Source organism: Lissotriton helveticus, chromosome 9 (genome assembly GCF_964261635.1).
Source record: "Lissotriton helveticus chromosome 9, aLisHel1.1, whole genome shotgun sequence".
NCBI classification, from domain to species: Eukaryota; Metazoa; Chordata; class Amphibia; order Caudata; family Salamandridae; genus Lissotriton; species Lissotriton helveticus.
In genome coordinates, this window is record NC_136070.1 from 426,978,619 (window position 1) to 427,000,023 (window position 21,405).

At 42.0% G+C, this 21,405-nt stretch overlaps 1 protein-coding gene across 3 annotated transcripts in view; it reads left to right on the forward strand.

The window, feature by feature from the left end:
• RCOR1 (REST corepressor 1) overlaps positions 1 to 21,405 on the forward strand; it is a 523,596-nt gene that overhangs the window by 103,527 nt on the left and 398,664 nt on the right. For all 3 annotated transcript variants that reach the window (XM_078660219.1, XM_078660217.1, XM_078660218.1), the window contains one exon: positions 7,981 to 8,061. In XM_078660219.1, the coding sequence (XP_078516345.1) occupies positions 8,019 to 8,061 (43 nt within the window). In that variant the 5' untranslated portion in view covers positions 7,981 to 8,018. The remainder of the gene's footprint in view (positions 1 to 7,980; positions 8,062 to 21,405) is intronic.

Here is a 21,405-nt window from a genome sequence, read left to right on the forward strand (position 1 = left end):
GGAGAATATTAGGGCATCCTGCCGCCCACTGGATTTTGAATGTACTGCAAGATCACAAGTACATATAAATAATTGGAAATGGTAGTTGGTAGGGACCATCCTTATTCCTAAAACAAGACACCTTATTTATGTTCTGTTTGACTGGGTCATGTAATGCGTTGACCTGCATTAAGTTCACACGCCTAAAATCGCAGCGTTATCACCTCTGTGAATAGATCCTTCAGCATCAACTTTATTAAATGAGTGTGAAATAAATTGTTTCATGCGTAAGTGTTGGCATACGTTATTTATGATTGGTTTTATTTTGTGGAATATTAGTTCAATAGTGACTCAACGTGCAGAATGGTACCGTGCTTTTACTTTTTATTGAAATTACTGCACATTTCAGAAAACATGAAATGAAGACTTCGTGATCAAATTCCCTAAAGGATTTTATTTGAACTTACAAAGGGCTACTTTTTTGCAACTGCCCCTTCTTCCAGCTGTGCCCACTAAACTTGAAATACTAAAATACATTAGCTTAAATGATCTGGGTATAAAATGTATTTACGTTGTTTGTTCTATGCTGAAGGACAGTTTAATTTGTAATTTGATTCGAACTGTTGCATTGTAATTCACTGATTTCAAGCATGTGAATCTGTGAAAAATCAAGTGTCTGAGAAGAAAAGCCCCCTTTAACAGCACTTCTGCAGCAGTTCGGGTTCATGGTGTACTTTACATTTATTGAGTAACACAAACCTGAGACCGATACCCTGATTGATTGACTCTGTTGGGAACCTTGAGTTAAAAGTACGCCTTTTTATAGTGCATGGATATGTCTGCAGGCCCGATTGCAGGAAAAGTGTACATGAGTGTCCTATTCTAGCCAGAGGCTCTATGGTTATACCCACATTTGGCGATTGATCTCAATCCCAGAACGGTATGGAAGCTAATGATCAAAGTAACTGGAGTACTATTAGCTGCTCGCTCGACCTCTATCTTTAGTAAAAAAAAAAGAAATCCCCAACACCATATTTGAAAAGCTTGCGTTTATTTTTGTCACCCACAGAACATCCGTCGTTCTTTATTGAAACCGGTCCTCAGTTTGCAAGGTATCCTTCTTTGCACAATTGCTGCCTCTTTGAGAATTGATCTTTCTAGTGTAAATCTGCTTCTGCTGATTCCCTCTGTGAGCCGTTCCCAGATTCCAGACTGAATCCAGAAAAAAAATGCAGCAATAGCAAATCACTGTCGCCAGGTGACATATCAGGCTACATCACCCCTGGAGTTTGTGAGTATTGTTATCATAGACATTTGAAGGACGTTGTGACATGGTTCCTTTTCCTTCCCATGCTTCACAGGCACATCATCTGGAGCTGTTGCTTTTTCAAAATTTATTTTATAAATTGGGAATTTATTGTGTTTAACACTAGCACACACACGCACACACACGCGCACACACACGCGCACACACCCACACACTTACACCCACACACTTACACCCACACACTTACACACCCACACACTTACACACCCACACACTTACACACCCACACACTTACACACCCACACACTTACACACCCACACACTTACACACCCACACACTTACACACCCACACACTTACACACCCACACACTTACACACCCACACACTTACACACCCACACACTTACACACCCACACACTTACACACCCACACACTTACACACCCACACACTTACACACCCACACACTTACACACCCACACACTTACACACCCACACACTTACACACCCACACACTTACACACCCACACACTTACACACCCACACACTTACACACCCACACACTTACACACCCACACACTTACACACCCACACACTTACACACCCACACACTTACACACCCACACACTTACACACCCACACACTTACACACCCACACACTTACACACCCACACACTTACACACCCACACACTTACACACCCACACACTTACACACCCACACACTTACACACCCACACACCCACACACCCACACACTTACACACCCACACACTTACACACCCACACACTTACACACCCACACACTTACACACCCACACACTTACACACCCACACACTTACACACCCACACACTTCCACACACTCACACACCCACACACCCACACACCCACACACCCACACACCCACACACCCACACACCCACACACTTTCGAGACTCTTCGTACTGAAGTCCTTTGGCTTCAAGAGGTGTGAGTGTGTTGCAAGCAGCAGATGTTTATTGTGGGGTCCCACAAGGCTCATCCTTAAGTCCGACACTATTTAACATATACATGTCGGACCAAGCACGGATTATCAGAGCATTTGGAATGGGGTTAACCTCCTATGCCGAATACACCCAACTTGTGCTGTCGGTGCACAGGGACGGCGGAGTAGTGGCAGCAAGCTTCCAAGAGGGAATGCTAGCCATCAGCTCTTGGATGGCACATAACTGCCTAAAACTAAATTCAGAAAAAACAGAAGTCATGACCTTTGGAAATCTCTCTCCTCTTTGGTCATCTATTTGGTGGCCTGAGGAATTAGGATCTCCTCCCTGCCCAGTCACCAAGGTTAGAAATTTAGGAGTGATCTTTGACGATAAACTCTCCTTTCTCCCTCACGTTAACTCTATTGTTTCTTCATCATTCCACACTCTAAAGATAACTAAAATCATACCGTGGCTCCCCAACAATGTAAGCAAGACACTAATAAGCACATTAGTAATGTCAAAAACGGATTATTGTAACGCCCTCCTCTTAAACGCCCAGGAAAAAGTAATAAGAAAGCTCCAATTGGTGCAGAATGCTGCCGCAAGAATTATATCAGGCACACCTAAATTCAGTTCAGTTACAAAAGTCCTTACTCGGTTACATTTGGTTGCCCATAAGATCAAGAACCAAATTTGAGGCCTTATGCATTGCCTTTAAGGCCACCCGAGATCTAGGACCAGGATGTCTAAAAAAAAAAAAGCTTGTTCTTTCTATACCCCTATTCGATCCCTCCGTTCTGCTTCAGCTTTCCTTTTGCCTGTCCCCCGTACTAATAAGGCCTCATTGGGTGACAGAAGATTTCTGGTCGCAACTGCTAAACTTTGGAACTCTCTTCCTCTACATATTAAAACCAGCCCCTCTTTGCTTAGCTTCAGAAAAAAATGTTAAAACCTGGCTCTTTACCCAATAAACTAACATGACCCTGTTGACCACAGCGGCGAGACACCCAAGGGTATTTGCGCGCTCTATAAATTGTAAAAAATAAATAAATTGACATTTGATTGTGTACAGCCAAAAGTGGGATACTTCATGTTTGAAGGGGATATCTTCACATACGGATGCATTCTTGACAAGATGCATTTAAAATATGCACAATCGTTTCCTGTCTGATTTGGATGCTCTGGGCTTTGTAAATCAGTAGATCTGGATGATGAAAGTGATCATGATGGTATTTTAACACATCTTCAGGTAGATTCAGGTTAAATGGCTGATTTGCAAAGTGCCAGCGCTTTGGGCACTTGACTAGAAACTGTTTTCTGAATAGGAGAGTGCAGTAAGAGAGCATGGCCATTACTCTAATTGTAATTAAAAAAGCTACTGTAATCCTCATGATTCTAATGCATATGCATACACTCTTTACTGAGATTTTAGTGGCTAACCACCCCTCTGAACCTACATTTTCTCTTAATGAGGCCTTACTGCCTCGTGTTAAGAAGCCCCAGGACAAGCTGCAGTCTGCGCCCTGGGGTTGCAGGAACATAAAAGTAAAAGCCTGCTTCTACTGACTTGACCTTCTTTCCTCTCAGACTCAGGAAGCCTGTTGGCCTAGACTCCTTCCTCAGAGTTTAAGCAAACACCTTTTCCAAACTCTGCCACCTAACGAAGAGTCCAAGACTATGAATGCTTAAAGTACAGAAGTGTGTTTCTGAGAGTTTTGCTCATCTGGCGACGAATACCAGTTGTCTTTTTAGCCAGGTAACATGCATGCTCTGAGAGATGTTGACTGGTGGTACCTATTCTCCTAGAGCTTATGAAGGATTCGTTGAATACAGTAGAGGCTGCCAGACAGTCTGTGCATAATTGTGTGTACGTTACAGATACTGCTGTACTCCCAATGGGAAAAGGTGTGGTCATAAGAATGCATGCTTGAATGAGAGTTACAGGATTTTCTAGTGATGTCCAAACCTAACGTAGATTCTCCTTTACTCCTTTTCATGGAAACGTTTTGGAGCGAAAACTGATGGTTTACTTCAAGTTTTCAAAGAAAGTAAAGCTATTGTTACAGATTTTAGTTTGGCCTCTTCTCCAAAAAAAGGTTTGTGAGTAATAAGTTAGTTTTTCGAGGTTACAGCCACCAACCTCGTGGACCAAGACTGTATCCACAACTTCAAGTCCTATACAACAGCATTTTAGGCACTTTTGGGCTTAGAGGTGCTAACAGAATGACGCCAACACAATTGCTCTCTTCTTCCCTAGCTACTCCAGTTCCACTAGAGCTCTCTGAAACCTTAGATTAGAAACTTTTTGTTCTCCAGTTGGTGGATGTGTGAAAGCATTTTTTAAAGATTGCATTTGATTTATGAGTGCATTTGATTTGAGGCCAGTTGTTTTTACAGAATATTACCAACAACGACATTTTCTTCGCTTACAAGACCTTTACACATTACACCTCCGTCCTCAACCCAACCCCACCATGAACATTTTAACGAGGGAGATTGCGGTGTTAATTGAAAAGTACAATTAAGAAAGTCTCCCTGTCTCAAAGAGGGAAGGCGCTCTACTCCGTGGTGCTTTATCATGCCAAATAAGAAATTTTGGTCCTGGTTATTGAGCAGATTTATTGCCAACTAACGTTTCAAAATGACGAGACTCTGCCATGTTGTGCAAGCGTTGACTGAACAATTGCAGTGTTTCCCTCTGTTTGCAAGTCGCATACTTCTATATTCCTACAGCACAGAGCGATAAGCTTTGTTTTGTGGTGGGCGACTATTAGTTTTGTTGTTTTGCTTTGTGGTCTCTTTGGAACAAAGGGGGTTCACCAAAATCCTATTAGTGATTGTGGCACATTTGCATTATCAAGGGGTACAGTTATTTGGATGATTGGCTAATAAAGGCATCGTTTAAAGAGTAGGTTTTGTAGGAGCAGAAAAGTACTGTTATCCTTTTGCTAGAGCTTTCAATAAATGTCTAGAAATAAGTTTGTTACTTTCTCGGACTTTATTTCATAGGGGTAGTGTTGGATTCTCCTGTAATTTAAATTTCTTCAGGTGACCAAAATGTCCCCCCTTTCTAAAGTAGTGCTGAAGTTGAAGACTACTCCAGTGCAGCCTGGCCGTATGCAGCTGAGGCTTCAAGATGGAATAGTATCTTGAATTTGGCTACCCTTTAATAATTTGCTTATTAGATGACTTCAGTGGATGTTAAAAATGTAGTAAAATCTGTTCTGGTGAAATCGGTTTGAGAAAATTGTGGTGTTGACCACTTTTCCTAACCCTGAATTGGTGGACATCTTTACACTATTGTACCCAAAGGGTAGTTGTTTCTGTCCCAATCACCACCTTAATTAGTAGAGGAGAGAGAATAAAAGGTGAGTGTTCTATTTTTGGAGTTCATGGTATTGGAAGACCGTATGCTCTTTGGTCACTTTTCCACGTGGGGCGTGTTTTTCATTTTTTTGCAGGACAGTGGGGTGACTCATCTAGGAGCGAAGGAGGGTGTTGCTGGTGGGGAGGCGCTGTAGAGTGGCCAGCAGTGTCAGCATCATTGCACTTTTTTTATGACCGGTGGGCAGGAAGGAAAGCAGCACACAGTGTGAAGCAAGCACATACTGACTAAAGAGAAGCAAAGCGAGTGACAATGAAGCCACCCATTTTGTTGTAAGCCAACAAAATGTCTTGCAAGTTATAACGCACGCGTCATCTCAAGCAAAGCCTAAGAATTAGCTGACAATTCATAACTTCATTTTTCTCTTCATTCTCTCTGCCGTTTTGGACATCTGTAGTCTTTGTTAAATAGTCAGGCTTGCTTTCCCTTTCACCCACTATTGATTAACTTTGTATTTCACTAGGATGATGCCTGTTGACTAGACTCTAGAACAAACTGATCTCACCTTGGGTACAATATTTCATGAAAACACCCCATCCTAACTTATTTTTCACTATGATCATTGTCCTGCTTCAATTATCCAGTTACATATTCAATTCTCAGTGTCCCTTTCTGATTAACCTGTATACCCGATATCAATCCCAATTGTTCTAGGTTCTGTTTATATTCTTATTCTCTGACCTTTTCAAATAGCAAAAATTGGAGCTACAATGACGATTTGGTTCATCTCAAAATGAGCACCACCAGGACCTGTTCTAGTATCAGCAGGGTGTTGATGCCGAATTGCTAGGATTCCTACTTCAGAGTTGTCAACCTCTTGTCTGCATAATTCTGAGGATTTGTGTTGCCAAATCCGTTGTAACTCCTTCTTTGAAATGGGAAATATTTATTCAGAGTATATTTTGCTGTGTATTTTGCGGTTTGATTATAAAGTGTACTTAAGACTTGATAAAATAAGATTTTTGTTTCTCAGCTTTAACTTTTATTTTTATTTTTGCAATTTCCTTCAAGAGTTCAGGGGCCCATTAGAAGTATATTTTTGTTAGCTGAACCAGATTACCCATGTTTCCTTTTATTGCTTAAGATAGTAAAGATGTTTCTACTATCCTTCAGGATACTTCAAGATTGATCACAAGATCCCTTTGAATTTTCCCCTTAACCCCTTCCACGCTCATGACGAGCTGGGCTCGTCATGAGGTAGCCTCCTCGCACGCTCATGACGAGCCCAGCTCGTCATGAAACATGGGAATGAGTAAATCCCAGCGTACGGGCGGAATTCCGCCCGCACTAAAGAGGTTAAACTTAATTTGGCTCAAATGCTCCACATTACCAGTTATTTTAGCAGTAAGCACTATGTGGCAATCCGTAAATAACACCTTTCAACATTTTTGAAACCTCAGCTAAATTTGTTGGTAATTACACTGCAAGTGCATTTGTTCACCTGTTCTTGTTCTACAGGCGTTTCCATGCTTGTTTTACTTCCCTACTTTGTTGTCCAATTCCACAACACGTCAGGCTAAAGAATGGAGAATTTAATTTTTAACTTCCACTTTGTCAGATTATTGATTTAATTACTTTATGTATGCATCGAGAGCAGCCAAATGCTTTAATGTAAAGACTTAGTGCAATTCTCCAATTCTCCGGCTTTAAAATATTAACGCCTTCTATTGCAGATACATTAATCTGTACCTTTTTATTTTGAGACATGTACTTGCACATATTACGGAGTCGAAAAGTAAAGGGGCTAGAACTGATTTTACTCCTCATTAGATAATTATGTGTATTTGTAGAGAGCACTATCACCCTCAAGGGTATCCTGGCGCGGATTCCATTTGCTAGAAGGATTTTGAAATTTTTTTTTTTCAAGCTGGCCAACTTATTTCTAGTTTTACTTACTATGAACTAGTGTATTTACTTTTGACATGCTCCTAGTGAATATTAGCTTAGCATATATTGCTTTCCTGTCCTGGACAAGACTCGCCAGCGAAACACCCAGATTTCACTGTAGGAGTTTAAGATGATTGCTCAATCTAATTAGTGGTGATTCTACCTACAACATTTGATCTGCTGCTCAAAGGGCCATTCTTTGGTCATTTCTTCACCTGTTAGTTTATTTTGTGTTGGGGGGTAATAAATTAAATCTTGTGAAGTCACTTTACTAGAAAATATTTTCACATGTATTAACATTTGCTTCCTTTAGCAGACCTGCTCTTTAATTTATTTACAGTCTTTGTTTTTGTTTTATCTACGGTTCACCTCCTATCATACCCCTTTCTGCTATTATCTTCTGGCAGTGTTAATGGCTGTGTAAGGAAGATGCTTCCTATAGATGAATATGGATTGAAAACCTATTTTGACATATCTACCATTTTCTTTTCTTTGACAGAAATTGCCAAGTCATGTCAGGAAAGAGACAATCTTGGTATGCTGGTCTGGTCACCTAACCCTAATTTGTCTGAAGCAAAACGTAAGTTGTATTTTGTTCATACTCTTAATGATGTAATTGATGTTTTAATGCAAGTTGTCCACATGTCATTTTCCCCCCTAGGGAAAGCTTTTTGCCCAAACCATTATTGAACACTTACATTTTGTGCTACTGACACGTCTTTGTATTTGGTGAATTTAAGAACCTCTACTAGCAGTAATCCGATAGCGTGGGGGAAAACCACAGACTGTAACATGTGAACTGCAGACACTGTCTTTACTACATTGAGTTCCATACAGTCCTAAATTCTTCTTTCTTTCGCTCTTTTATTTTTTAAATTTATTTAAAAAGGTTTTATATAGCGCTGGCTCCACCCATGGGTATCGGAGCGCTTTACATGAGTTTGAAGATAATATAGTACAATGTATTGGAAGAAATGCACATAGTATAGTGAATAAATACAGTAAATAATGCAGCATTCAGACAAGATCAATATAGAGAACACATTAAAAATATAGTTTGCACTGGTAAATAACTGAAGCGTTAATTGCAAACGAAAGTGGCAGAGGAATTTACACGTTTTTTTACAGCAACAGGAGCTAAGCTCAGTGGTCAGGGTATGTAGGGAGTAGGTTAGGTGTGAAAGGAGGGGTGAAGGAATGGAGGGATGAGGTAAGGGAGAGGAGAAGGGGGAGAAAGGATAGGGAAGAAGGGCAAGAAAAGTCAAAGGGTGTTTATAAACTGTTTCTTACTTTCATTTCTTCCATAGTTTGTATGTCCTTTCCATTCACTTTCTCTGTGTCTCCTCTATCACTGTCTCTGCTTTCTGTCTTCGAACTAGACCTGGCCAGGTGCAGGGCAATCTTTGTATTTTGAATTGCTTCGTCTTGCATTTCTTCCTGTAAGTGGCATTTACAGTACATTAAACATCAACCTCTTCTCTGCCGTTTTGTACATTTGAATAATCCTGCCATATTTGGGAAAGTGCAGAAAAAATTCAAAGGAAAATGTTGCATTTATATATTTCAATATTTGGAGAACTAATGTTGGGAACAACTGTAGAGTTGCAGAGGCCATCTGTGTAAATATTGTTACATACTTTGTTGACCGTAGGTATTGAGTACTGGGCCTGGAATTTTTTTTACTGCTCTCCTCCAAGATAATCTAGTATTTTTCGAGTATCAATTGATGAGAGATTAAACAAGATTTCACCAAAACGGCCTTCTCTCAATTGTTGGAGATTTGGAATTGAAAATTACATTACTGGATAGGGAGGTATGCTCAGTGATTGCTTTCTGTGCACTTTCTTTTTATATGAGCTAGACCGAATTGAGACCGTAGAACTTCACATTGAAATACAAAAACTGTGCCCTCGTCTAGTCAAAAGATTTGCATTTAGACATGTTTTCTCACCTAGACTGGAAAATGTGGATGCTGGACGTTTGTAAGGGTTGCGTTTTTTTGCACACTAGTTCTCTACAGACCGTTAAAACCGGTTTTATTTTTGAAGAGTTAATCGCACATTTCTTACTTCGCCGCCTTTGTGACTGCAGCTGGTCACATGTTAGAATTCACAGCTCTTACAGCACCCGCTTTTACCATTTTTGGGGTGGGGATTTAGAATGTCCTATATTTCTGTTGTATCGTAGGCCTGCCCCAAGCTAAGTTTCAATGGCCTCTGTAAAATTGTTGTCCAGTTCAGTTGAGAAGGCCTCTCCTGTAGTGAGTTGACACCTGTTTCTATTCCTCAGTGGATAAAACTTAGCAAGTCTTTAGACAACAGTCCGATTTCTTTTGTTTGTTTTTTGTATTTTTTTTTTTATCCGGAACCAGTATGAACAGTCTACTTGACCGTCATTGTTAAGGTTTTTTCTTTGGCTTCTATGATTGTATAGTGTAGAAGCCTGTTTCCATCTCCAGTTCATATGAACATTCTCAAGTGACCACCGCTCTATTTTACATCTTCATCTATCTTTCTTTTTTTTAGCTGCGTTATTTGTACAAGAGAATATATATTCCCATGTGATGCAGTGTATCAGCATGACATGCAATACATTCAACCCTGTAATGACGTAGAGAAAACTAGCAGCGCAGGATGTTAAAACTGTAAATAAATGTGTAAAATAGTACAAAGTACATTGATTAAGGAAGCAACTGTCTTGGCATTGGAGAGACCTAGAAAATGAATGCGCCCAGATGTCACAGTTAATTGAAGAGAATGCCATACTTTCAGACTTCCAGACAGGATTCCGCTTGGGAAGAGGCACAGAATCTGGCCTCCTTGCCATCTGGGATGATCTGAAGAATACAGTTAACCGCAACGTGGTTGCTGTGCTACTCCTCTTGGACCTTTCATCTGCCTTTGACACGGTTGACCATGACACTCTGATACAAAGACTCTACGAAACCGGCATAGAGGGAACTGATTTAGACTGGATTGCGACCTACCTTCAAAGCAGAACTAATGTCATCCATACCCCACCTTTCTCGTCCCAACCATACTCCACAAAAGCAGGGGTCCCACAAGGCTCTATCATCTCGCCGATGCTTTTCAACATCTACATGAAGTCATTACCAGTACTGATCAATCAATTTCACCTCACGTGCTAGAACTATGCAGATGACACACTAATACTCCTTTAACTGGAATGTCCCAAATACATTAGGAACTTGCCGATTTTCAGTTGTCTCAGAGCTGTGGATCAATGGATGACTTGGAGCCATCTCTAATTGAATGCTTCCAAAACGGAAATACTGACGTGTGGCGATTGGAAACATTGACCTGCTTACCGCCTGGCCTGATGAACTGGGATCACTGCCTAAGTATTGAAGGAAGGAAGAAACCTCGGAATGGCCATGGACTCCAAGGCATCGAGGAATGCCCAAGTGGACAAACTCAAGTTTAGTAACAATGAGGTAACCCAGTATCCCTCAGAACCTGGGCAGTCATATACAAAAATGCAATTGGTTCTGTATGGTGAGTATTTTTCGAGCAATTGAGCCAATCAAGAGTCTAGTCATAGAAAGACCAATCAATCATAATAAACACACACATAAAACCATATGGGGTATTTCTAAGAGCTTTTATAAATTGCATCATTCATAAATACCCAATTTACATTTGCAAGGCTGTCAAAAGCACATAGTGAAATGTAGCATGTGACAAGGTGACATTTGGTCCTCAGTGGTTTAGGGATGTTTCGTAATATATACAAAGTGATTTATTTATTTATTTATATTCTTGTATAGCGCAGGACTCGACCCCCGAAGGGTATCTCCGCGCTTATGCTTTTACCAAGAAAAAACCTAATTATGATCATGAACTGTGAAGGAGTCAGTGTATTGATATCTTAGCAGGCCGGAAACAGATAGGTTTTTAGAGTCTTTTTAAAAGACTGAAAGTTAGTGTTTTGTTTCAAGGTTGAGGGGAGTGAGTTCCATAGAGTGGGGCCTTTGTAGGAAAGGGCACGGCCTCCCTGTCTAGCTTTTTTAATCCTTGGGACCTGGACCAGTTGTTGACTGCTAGAGCGCAGAGTGCATCCAGGGCTATAGGTTGAATTTTTCTTTCAGATATTTAGGTCCAGTGCCAAACAGACACTTGTGTATTGTGCAGCAGATTTTTAATTGGGGGGTGAGGGGAAAATTGCCAGAGAAGGGAATATTTTAAGTAGGTCTGCGGACTGAATAAATGAGTATCATCGCAGAATCTTTCAACTGGTCCAAGGATTAGTATGTCGACGTTTCAACCCAGAGTCTGCACTACTGCAAAGTCAGTGCGGGTCTTCATCAGGACTGGGACAATGAAAGGACAGCCTAGGAAAGCCCAGGCGGGCTCGAAGAGTATCACACCATAGATATTTGTTTAAATGGTGGGGCTAGTATCTAGCAGGAGCGCGCGCGCGTGTGTGTGTGTGTGTGTGTGTGTGTGTGTGTGTGTATATATATATGTATGTATATATATATATATATATATATGTATGTATATATATATATATGTATGTATATATATATATATATATATGTATGTATATATATATATATATATATGTATGTATATATATATGTATATATATATATATATATATATATATATGTATATATATGTATATATATGTATACACACACACACTTGCCCAGCTGGCAGGGAAGCACTCACGGAATCAGCAATGCCCCATAGACTCTGGAACCCATGGAATGCAGCCTGACGCGTTTCAAATAAATCTTCTTCAGAGGCCGTTTTCATGCGTATAATGGCATCAGGCGCCACACCTTTATTTAACACTGCTACCTCCTGATAGGTTCCCACTCATAGAGCGGTTGCAACAGTCTCCCACAGCATTGTGGTATTAGTAGTGCGGCGCTTCATCGTACCTCTATAGGTGCCAACAACACATGTCCACTAATTCATGCCCTGGATGGGCTCCAAGCGTTGCAGAGTCTTAATACCGGCGCTGATCCCCTCGTTGCGAACTGAGCAGGATGCAAAGCTCGCCGACCCGCTTCACTTCTCACGGCGGTGCTTCCCTCGCGGCAGGGCCTGCCGCGTAATGTGAAAGCTCCAAAGTATATATGTATGTATATGTATATATGTATATATATATATATGTATATGTGTATGTATGTATGTGTATGTATGTATATGTATGTGTATGTATATATATATGTATGTGTATGTATATATATGTATGTATGTATATATATGTATGTATATATATGTATATATGTATGTATATATGTATGTATATATGTATGTATGTATGTATATATATGTATGTATATGTATGTATGTATATATATGTATGTATGTGTATATATATGTATGTATATATATATGTATGTATATATATGTGTATATGTATGTGTATATGTATGTGTATATTTATGTGTATATGTATATATGTGTATATATGTATGTGTATATTTATGTGTATATGTATATATGTGTATATATGTATATGTGTATGTATATGTGTATATGTATAATGTGAAAGAACTGCCGCTTCACCTTGTACCAGCAGTGTGCCATTAAAGCCTCCCTGAACTACATTTGCCGTGTGGTTCCTCTCAAAATGGTGTGCCTGCATGCGATGGATATTTAACGGCTGACACAGTCGGGAGATGGAGCCCCCGCGATCAGCGGTTCTGCCTGCATGTCCGGTGAGACATTGGGACCTTCAGAAACGGCAAGTAAGCTGGCAGCCGTAGCAGGACGGTGCTCGCTTACCAGGAGTGACACACGCAGAGCGGGGCATAGGGTGACGGTTGCCCTTCCACATGCCCACTGGGGTTTTAATTTGTGACATTTGGTCGGCAGGCCGAACCCACTTGGGAAAATGCAGACACGCACTACGATATCCAGGAGGCCGTGCGTTTAGCCACGCCTTGGAGGCAGGCATTAACGCAGGTGCGTGTCAGTGCTTAGAGGAACCTGCCTCAACCGACATTCAGACGCCGCAGATGAAGAGATGAGGAGTTTCGAAACGCGTCCGGCGCTTTATTTTAATGTGAAAGAACTGCCGCTTCACCTTGTACCAGCAGTGTGCCATTAAAGCCTCCCTGAACTACATTTGCCGTGTGGTTCCTCTCAAAATAGTGTGCCTGCATGCGATGGATGTATATATGTATATATATATATATATATATATATATATATATATACGTGTGTGTATGTATGTATATGTATATATATATATATATATATATATATATATATATATATATATATATATATATTTCACTGAAAAAACCATAGGTTATAGACCATATATAGTTAGGAATTAGCATTTAAAAAACCTTATTTTACTCACACAAAACCATTGAAATTCCATATATAGTTAGTTGCACTAACTATATATCGCGCACCCGCAATCCACTGCTGATCATGTCACATATTACATCATTCATGACATGGTCCGTGACATCACTGATGACATCACTGATGACATCTCAGATGACATCACTGATGAGATCACTGATGTCATCCAGTGACTGTGTGTTTCTGTAAAGTTTAAATATGTTTTACATATTGAAGAATGAGTAGATGTATAAGTGTCTGGACGAAGGATTTAGTAGGTGCATGACTGAATGTATGAGTGAGTGATTAAATGTGTCTCACTGAGTGCATGGGTTAGTGACTAAACTGTCTTAATTTGTGCATCATTATGTCTGTTGTTCTGTAAACTGCTGCATGTGTTGATCATTAGCTATACGAGAGGCTATATGTGTTATTAATTGGTTGCCCAAGTATTTCTATGGCAGATTGAGTTTGTGTGGGGGTGGCTGGAAGGTGTGTGACTCTATGCATAGATGTGTGAGCAGTTTATTCACTAGGTGTATGAGTTCAAGAGTGCATGTGGAAACAGCTACATGGGCAGTTGACTGTGTGCATGAGTGTATTGATGAGTGAATGGATATTTCAATGCTACATGTCATAGTAAGTACATATGTAAAACACAGTACATGTGAGAGTTGGCATATATAAATAACTGTGCATGAGAGCCACTGAATGAGTGAGTGGTTGTATCGATCATTGTGAACTTGTATCAGGGATTGTATAAGAGAGTAAATATGTGTTAGTATATGTTTCAATAAGTAAGGTGTGTTTAACTGTATAGTTGAAGAAATGGAGGTGAGATTGTTTCTTTGCATGACTGACTGGGTGTGTGAGTAACTCCATGGATGAGTGGCAGTGTGTGAGTGTCTGTATACACTGAGTGTATCTAAGGTTATATTAGAGTCTGAAGAGGTTTATCGTATTAGCACAAGAATGATGTCAAATGAGACGTCATCAGTGATGTCATCAGTGATGTCATTTGAGATGTCATCAGTGATGTCATTTGAGATGTCATCAGTGATGTCACTGACCATGTCATGAATGATGTAATATGTGACATGATCAGCAGTGGATTGCGGGTGCGCGATATATAGTTAGTGCAACTAACTATATATGGAATTTCAATGGTTTTGTGTGAGTAAAATAAGGTTTTTTAAATGCTAATTCCTAACTATATATGGTCTATAACCTATGGTTTTTTCAGTGAATTTTCAAGGTTTTGTAAATGCTAATTCCTAACTATATATGGTCTATAACCTATGGTTTTTTCAGTGAATTTCAATGGTTTTTTAATAGCAAATATCATAAGCTGTCGAATGTCAAGTACGTGGTAAGTGAAAACATTTTCGTGTTTATGCACACTGATCTGCTTTGAATGGTGCCCCCCCACCCTCATTTCTATTAGGAGTACTCTCTCTTTGCAGATAGTGAAAGGTAGTTAACGCAGGCCTTTGCCCCCGTTGTAATCCGTCGTGCCTGCTTCTCTCTCCATTTGATTGATTGTTATCCAAGTATTTACTGTTTTAGAATTAGTTCTCTTTGGTTCATTCTCTATTTACAAACAAACACAGAGTCGCAATACTCTGTTTAGTCTTTGCAGATAACGAAAAATCGTGTAAAAAAAAAAGAAAAGGAATCGAGCAAAATCAGTAGGCCACTAATGGGATCTCTTTTTGACCTCGCTAAAATAGAAACATTAGGAACAACCCCTCATGACAAATACAAAACTAGTGAGATGAACTGAACTCCACACAATGATGGCTGCAAAACAGCTCGGCTCCGCCACCCACCCCGCCCAAAATAACGATAAAGAGCGGCTGCCATGATTGGTTGCGGAATGGCCACAACGGAGCTACGAAATGGTGGTGCTCTCATGCTAACCCCAGCTTCAGTCTGAAACATCCAGAAACACTGTAGACTACCAATTCGATCAGTTCCGGTAGCGCCCCAATGTAACCCGGTAGAGAAGAACTAGCCCTCCCCTCTTTGACTGATGGTTCTTGTTGCCTGTCCCTTCTGTTGTCATTTAACAGAACTATTTAGCCTGCTGAAAGGGGTTGTGTTTCGACCGCTGGTTGGTGGAGACATTTTGACTATATTCTGGACCTGCGTTGTCGCGTAATGCGTCAAATGACGCGCCGCGTTAGCGCATCCGGAAGTCATCCGGGGCGCGCAGCGCGTAACGTAAGCATAACAAGTCATGTGACTTGTTAATAAAACTTTTCATTGGTTCATTTTACTTTTCTTATTCTAATGATGAAAGCCTTGGTCATATCACCTAAAAATTACGCTTTTAATTACTTCCGAACATTATTTTTTCTTAAATATGTTATAATATTCCAGGCTAATGTACTTTCCCGGAAATTTTACAACTGTCCTGCAAGTAAAATATATTCTTTTTTCGAGAAAAAGAGCGTTTCTTCGTCCCATGACGGAGCCGTTGAGCAAAAGAGGGTCGACCTGCTGTCTTAGTCGCCGATACGCCTGAATATGAGATTCTTATCGATCACTTTATGTTGCAGGAATAGAAAACACAACCGCCCTTGACCATTTATCTTTACTGCGTTCCTTCGTATTATACCTTTTACCCTTCATGTAATTGGTCTGCTTTATTTCACTTGCCTTTTAATGATTCTAAAACAGTGACTATTATTAAAAACTTTACCAATGTATATACTACTACCATGTTTTCTTTTAAAAACCTTTATTGTGAAAATTTCATTATACAAATACGAGCCTATAACCACGTGGGCCTGCCACGGAGCAAACTGTAATCGTATATGATGAATAGACATTTACACTGTAGAGGAACGTAACGGGCGGGCCATTAGGTTGCAAGAACTAAGGTGTCTAACAGTTACGGAATCGGTGGACGTACATTTTATAATTAAAATACGACAGGGCCAGTTACAATAAAATTATCTAGATATACATTTGCGGGCAAGTACCATGGGTGACGTTAATTCGAACTTTCAACAGTACAGTAATCAATAACACATCAGAACTTAATATCAATAGGGATGTCGAAATATTCAATCAATTCTCGTCCCCGCCCGCCATGTGCTTCAAAACTGCATACGTATCTCGTGATTTCAAGGTTCTGCAACCAGTACACAACAAGGAGTTACGAGTCCCATTTATTCCGGCGCCATTTTGGGCGAGGACGGGCAGGTCCAGGATATAGTCAAAATGTCTCTACCAACCATCGACTATGATGATGTTCATATGCTGTATTTATTAGAGTAACACTCATCTGTCCACATGAAATTAATTTACCACAATCTAAACATGTCATTTTAATCTTTCCAAAGTTCTTCTAAATATTTGGGACCGTTTCCCTTGCCTCTGAAGCTCTCAGTGCCACTTCTTTGATGAATGTACTAGCAGGTCAGGGGTTCTCCTCCAAATCTCTCTTTTATGCAGCACTATAATTAATTGGTGCCACCTCTCCATATGACGATGCATGGTATAGTTACCACAACTATATTTTTTTTCGGTTCCTCTGGAGAGTTCATCGTGGCAGATGAAGCGTGTAACGTACCGGGCATTTACCTTTTTTTGCATGTACAGGAAAGGAAAAAAAAATCGAGCGTCCAAGTTCTAAGGTGTCCCAGGGCCATTTTAGTGGACCAGGCCCAAATCCAAAGAACAGGCCGCCATTTTGAGAGTCCTCTTGCAGCCGCCTGTCGCTGTAGCATCAAGAGCAGCCGAAACTCAGCTGAATGGCAACTGAAACGGTAAATGGGCGCCCCACTACATTTCAGCATTGTAGGATGACCACACCAGTACAGCAACTTGCTAGACATCACCTCGGTGCCATCCGGATCTCGGCGCCCCACTGCAGATGAAGTGCCTCTCAACTATGAAACCACCACGGTGACATCCGGATCTTGGCGCGTTGTGCTGCCTTCGGCCTATTCGCACATCGGTCCGCTACTGACGCCATCTCACAGGCTAATGGGGTGACCCACGCCGAGTTTCAGCATTGTAGGATGACCACACCAACTTGCTAGACATCACCTCGGTGCCATCCGAATCTTGGCATCTCAACGCCTAGTGGTATCTTCCATACAGAACATATTGTTACGCTGCCTTTGGCCCCATTCGCACATCAGTCCGCTACTGACAACATCTCACAGGCCAATAGGGCGCCCCACGCCGACTTTTACCATTGTACGATGGCCACACCAGTGGCACAACTTGCTAGACATCACCTCGGTGCCATCCGAATCTTGGCATCTCAACGCCTAGTGGTATCTTCCATACAGAAAATCTTGTTACGCTACCTTTGGCCCCATTCGCACATCGGTCCGCAACTTAGACATCACCTCGGTGCCATCCGGATCTTGGCATCTCAGCGCCTTGTGGTGTATTCTCTTCAGAAAATATTGTTGAGCTGCCTTTGGCCCCATTCGCACATCGGTCCGCAACTGAGACATCACCTCGGTGCCATCCGGATCTTGGCATCTCAGCGCCTTGTGGTGTCTTCTACTCCGAAAATATTGTAGAAAATATTGTTGCGCTGCCTTTGGCCCCATTCACACATCAGTCCGCTACTGACACCATCTCACAGGCCAACAGGGCGCCCCACGCCGACTTTTACCATTGTACGATGGCCACACCAGTGCCACAACTTGCTAGACACCACCTCGGTGCCATCCGGATCTTGGCATCTCAGCGCCTTGTGGTGTCTTCAAATCAGAAAATATTGTTGCGCTGCCTTTGGCCCCATTCGCACATCGGTCCGCTACTGACGCCATCTCACAGGCCAACGGGGCGCCCCACGCCGACTTTCAACATTGTAGGATGGCCACAGAAGTGCGACAACTTACTAGACACCACCTCGGTGCCATCCGGATCTTGGCGCGTTGTGCTGCCTTCGGCCTATTCGCACATCGGTCCGCTACTGACGCAAACTCACAGGCCAACGGGGCGCCCCACGCCGACTTTCAGCATTGTAGGATGGCCACACCAGTGCTGCAACTTGCTGGACACCACCTCTGTGCCATCCGGATCTTGGCGCGTTGTGTTGCCTTCGGCCTATTCGCACATCGGTCCGCTACTGACGCCGCCTCACGTGCCAACGTATTTTCTCCGCATTTTACACCCTATGCCGCATAACAGGTCATGTGACTTGTTTATAAAACTTTTCATTGGTTCATTTTACTTTTGGTTTCCTAATGATGGAAGGCTTGATCATGTGACCTAAAAACACTTTTCATTGGATGAAAACTTTTTTTTTCCCCAAACGATGAAAGCCCCACCTTGTTTCTGGATGTTTCAGACTGAAGCTGGCGTCAGCATGAGAGCACCACCATCTCGTAGCTCAGTCGTGGTCATTCCGCGAGCAATCATGGCAGCCGCTCCCCACCAGAAGCCTGCAGGAGTCGGAGCCCCCAAAACTTTTGATGAATTCTCAAGGCGGAGGGGACGCTTTCGAGAATGGGGTCCAAGACCTAGCAGACAAGCGTCCGATTTCCACGGTGTCCCAGGGCCATTTCAGTGGACCAGGCCCAAAAAGGAAACAGCCTGCCGCCATGAGAGTCCTGTGACAGCCGCCTATCGCTGCACCGCAAGAGTGGGCGCAACTCAGCTGAATTGCGGCTTTTGACACAGTGGACCAAAAACGGACGGAATGGCAACTGAAACGGTAAAGGGGCGCCCCACTACAACAGATGACACTCCACCTGGAGAGGCCCGTTCACGCCGCCTCCCCCGGGGCGCCCCACGCCGTTATTCGGAGCAGCATTGTAGGATACCAAAACCAGTGCGGCAACTTACTGGACATCACCTTGGTGCCATCGTTCTGCTGCCTTGGAACTATTCGCACAACAGTTTGCTACTGATGACCCACCCCCCGCGACGCCCCACGCCGTTATTTGCTGGGTGGCAACTTACTAGACATCACTTTCGTGTCATCTAGATTTCGGCGCGTTCTGCTGCCTTGGAACTATTCGCACAACAGTTTGCTACGGGAAACATCATTTACAACGCACGCGTTACAACGCGTGTCATTACAACAAATGTTTTACAACGTGAAATCCATTACAACGCATGTCATTACATCGCATAATCCATTACAACGCATTCCCCAAAGTAACGCCCAGGCGGAGTTAGAATAGTAATTGCGTTGTAATGGATTATGCGTTGTAATGACATGCGTTGTAACAACATGCGTTGTAAAGAATTTTGCGATGTAAAAAATCTGTTGTAATGACACGCGTTGTAACGCGTGCATTGTAAAGCGTCATATCCGTTTGCTACTGATGACCCACCCCCCGCGACGCCCCACGCCGGAAATCTGGACGTTGTGCTGCGTTGGGACTATTCGCACAGCCGACCGCTACTTCGTTGTTTTTCCCTAAAAATGTTTATATGTTATTACTATTTTTGTTTTCTTGTATATATTTATAAATTATTAAAGTTTTATAATCTTACTACTTTGTCGGAGTGCTATATATTTTTAATGTGACACATAATTGTAAAAACTTTGATGTACAAAGAGTCATCCCTGGAATCTTCCGCTTCAGGCTCGGTCCCCTCCCCAATCACAATACAGGATGGTTTTCAGATAATAGCAACGCTTCTGCTGTGACGGATCTCATCGAGTGTGGGCCTTGATCTACTATAACTCCTTTGAAGAGGGGTGATTCTTTACAGCTGTGGCCATAAACTACATCTGCAGGGCTAGCTGATACCCTAGGACCAGCCTGGACAATCGGACACAGAGGAAAAGGCGTGTCAGAGGGTGCGGTAGTGAATAGGGCGAAAGGGAGGTGTCGGGCGGGCACAGGGTGTAATTCTCAGGGAAGAGCAGCGCAGATGGGGGGAGGTTTATTACCCATGCATAAGACAGAGAGCGGGGGTGACCACTGCCTGGGGGAGATGCTTGCGAGGGTGGGGAGCCATGCTAAGGATCGACAGCGTGCACAGAGTGGGTCTGGTCAAGGCATCTAAAATGGCTGCCGTGCACAACAAAAGTGTGGCATTTGAAAAAAGACAAGATGGCGCAGACAATGTTTTTCAACACTTCCTGATTTCCTTCGAATCGAACGTTAACAGACGTTGGGGCATATTACCAAAGTTAAGCGATATTTATCCCTAACGATGCTTAGCAACGATTTTTTTACCGTCAGAAATTATCGCAGATAAACCTTGCTATTATCAAGGTTTATCGGAAATACGATAAAAAACGACCGCAATGCATTAATATCGCTGAAAACTCAGCGATATTCATGCATTACCGAGCTAATGCTCTTAGCCATGTTATCCACCTCCCATTGGATAACATGGCTAAGAACTGCTCAGGGCAGGTGGTAGCTTTTGGAGATATTCGCGCTTATCTCGAATATTTCCAAAAGTTGATAATAGGAGATAGCGATGTTAGCGACTGTTTCCAGTCGCTAACATCTTGGCATGCCCACTTTGCATGTCATTAGTGATAAATATCACTCACATGCAAAGTGGGGCCCAAGATGGTCGCTATATTCTACTAGCCGTCGCTAACTGGTGTTAGCAACAGCTAGGTAATACACATATAATTTTATCTCCGC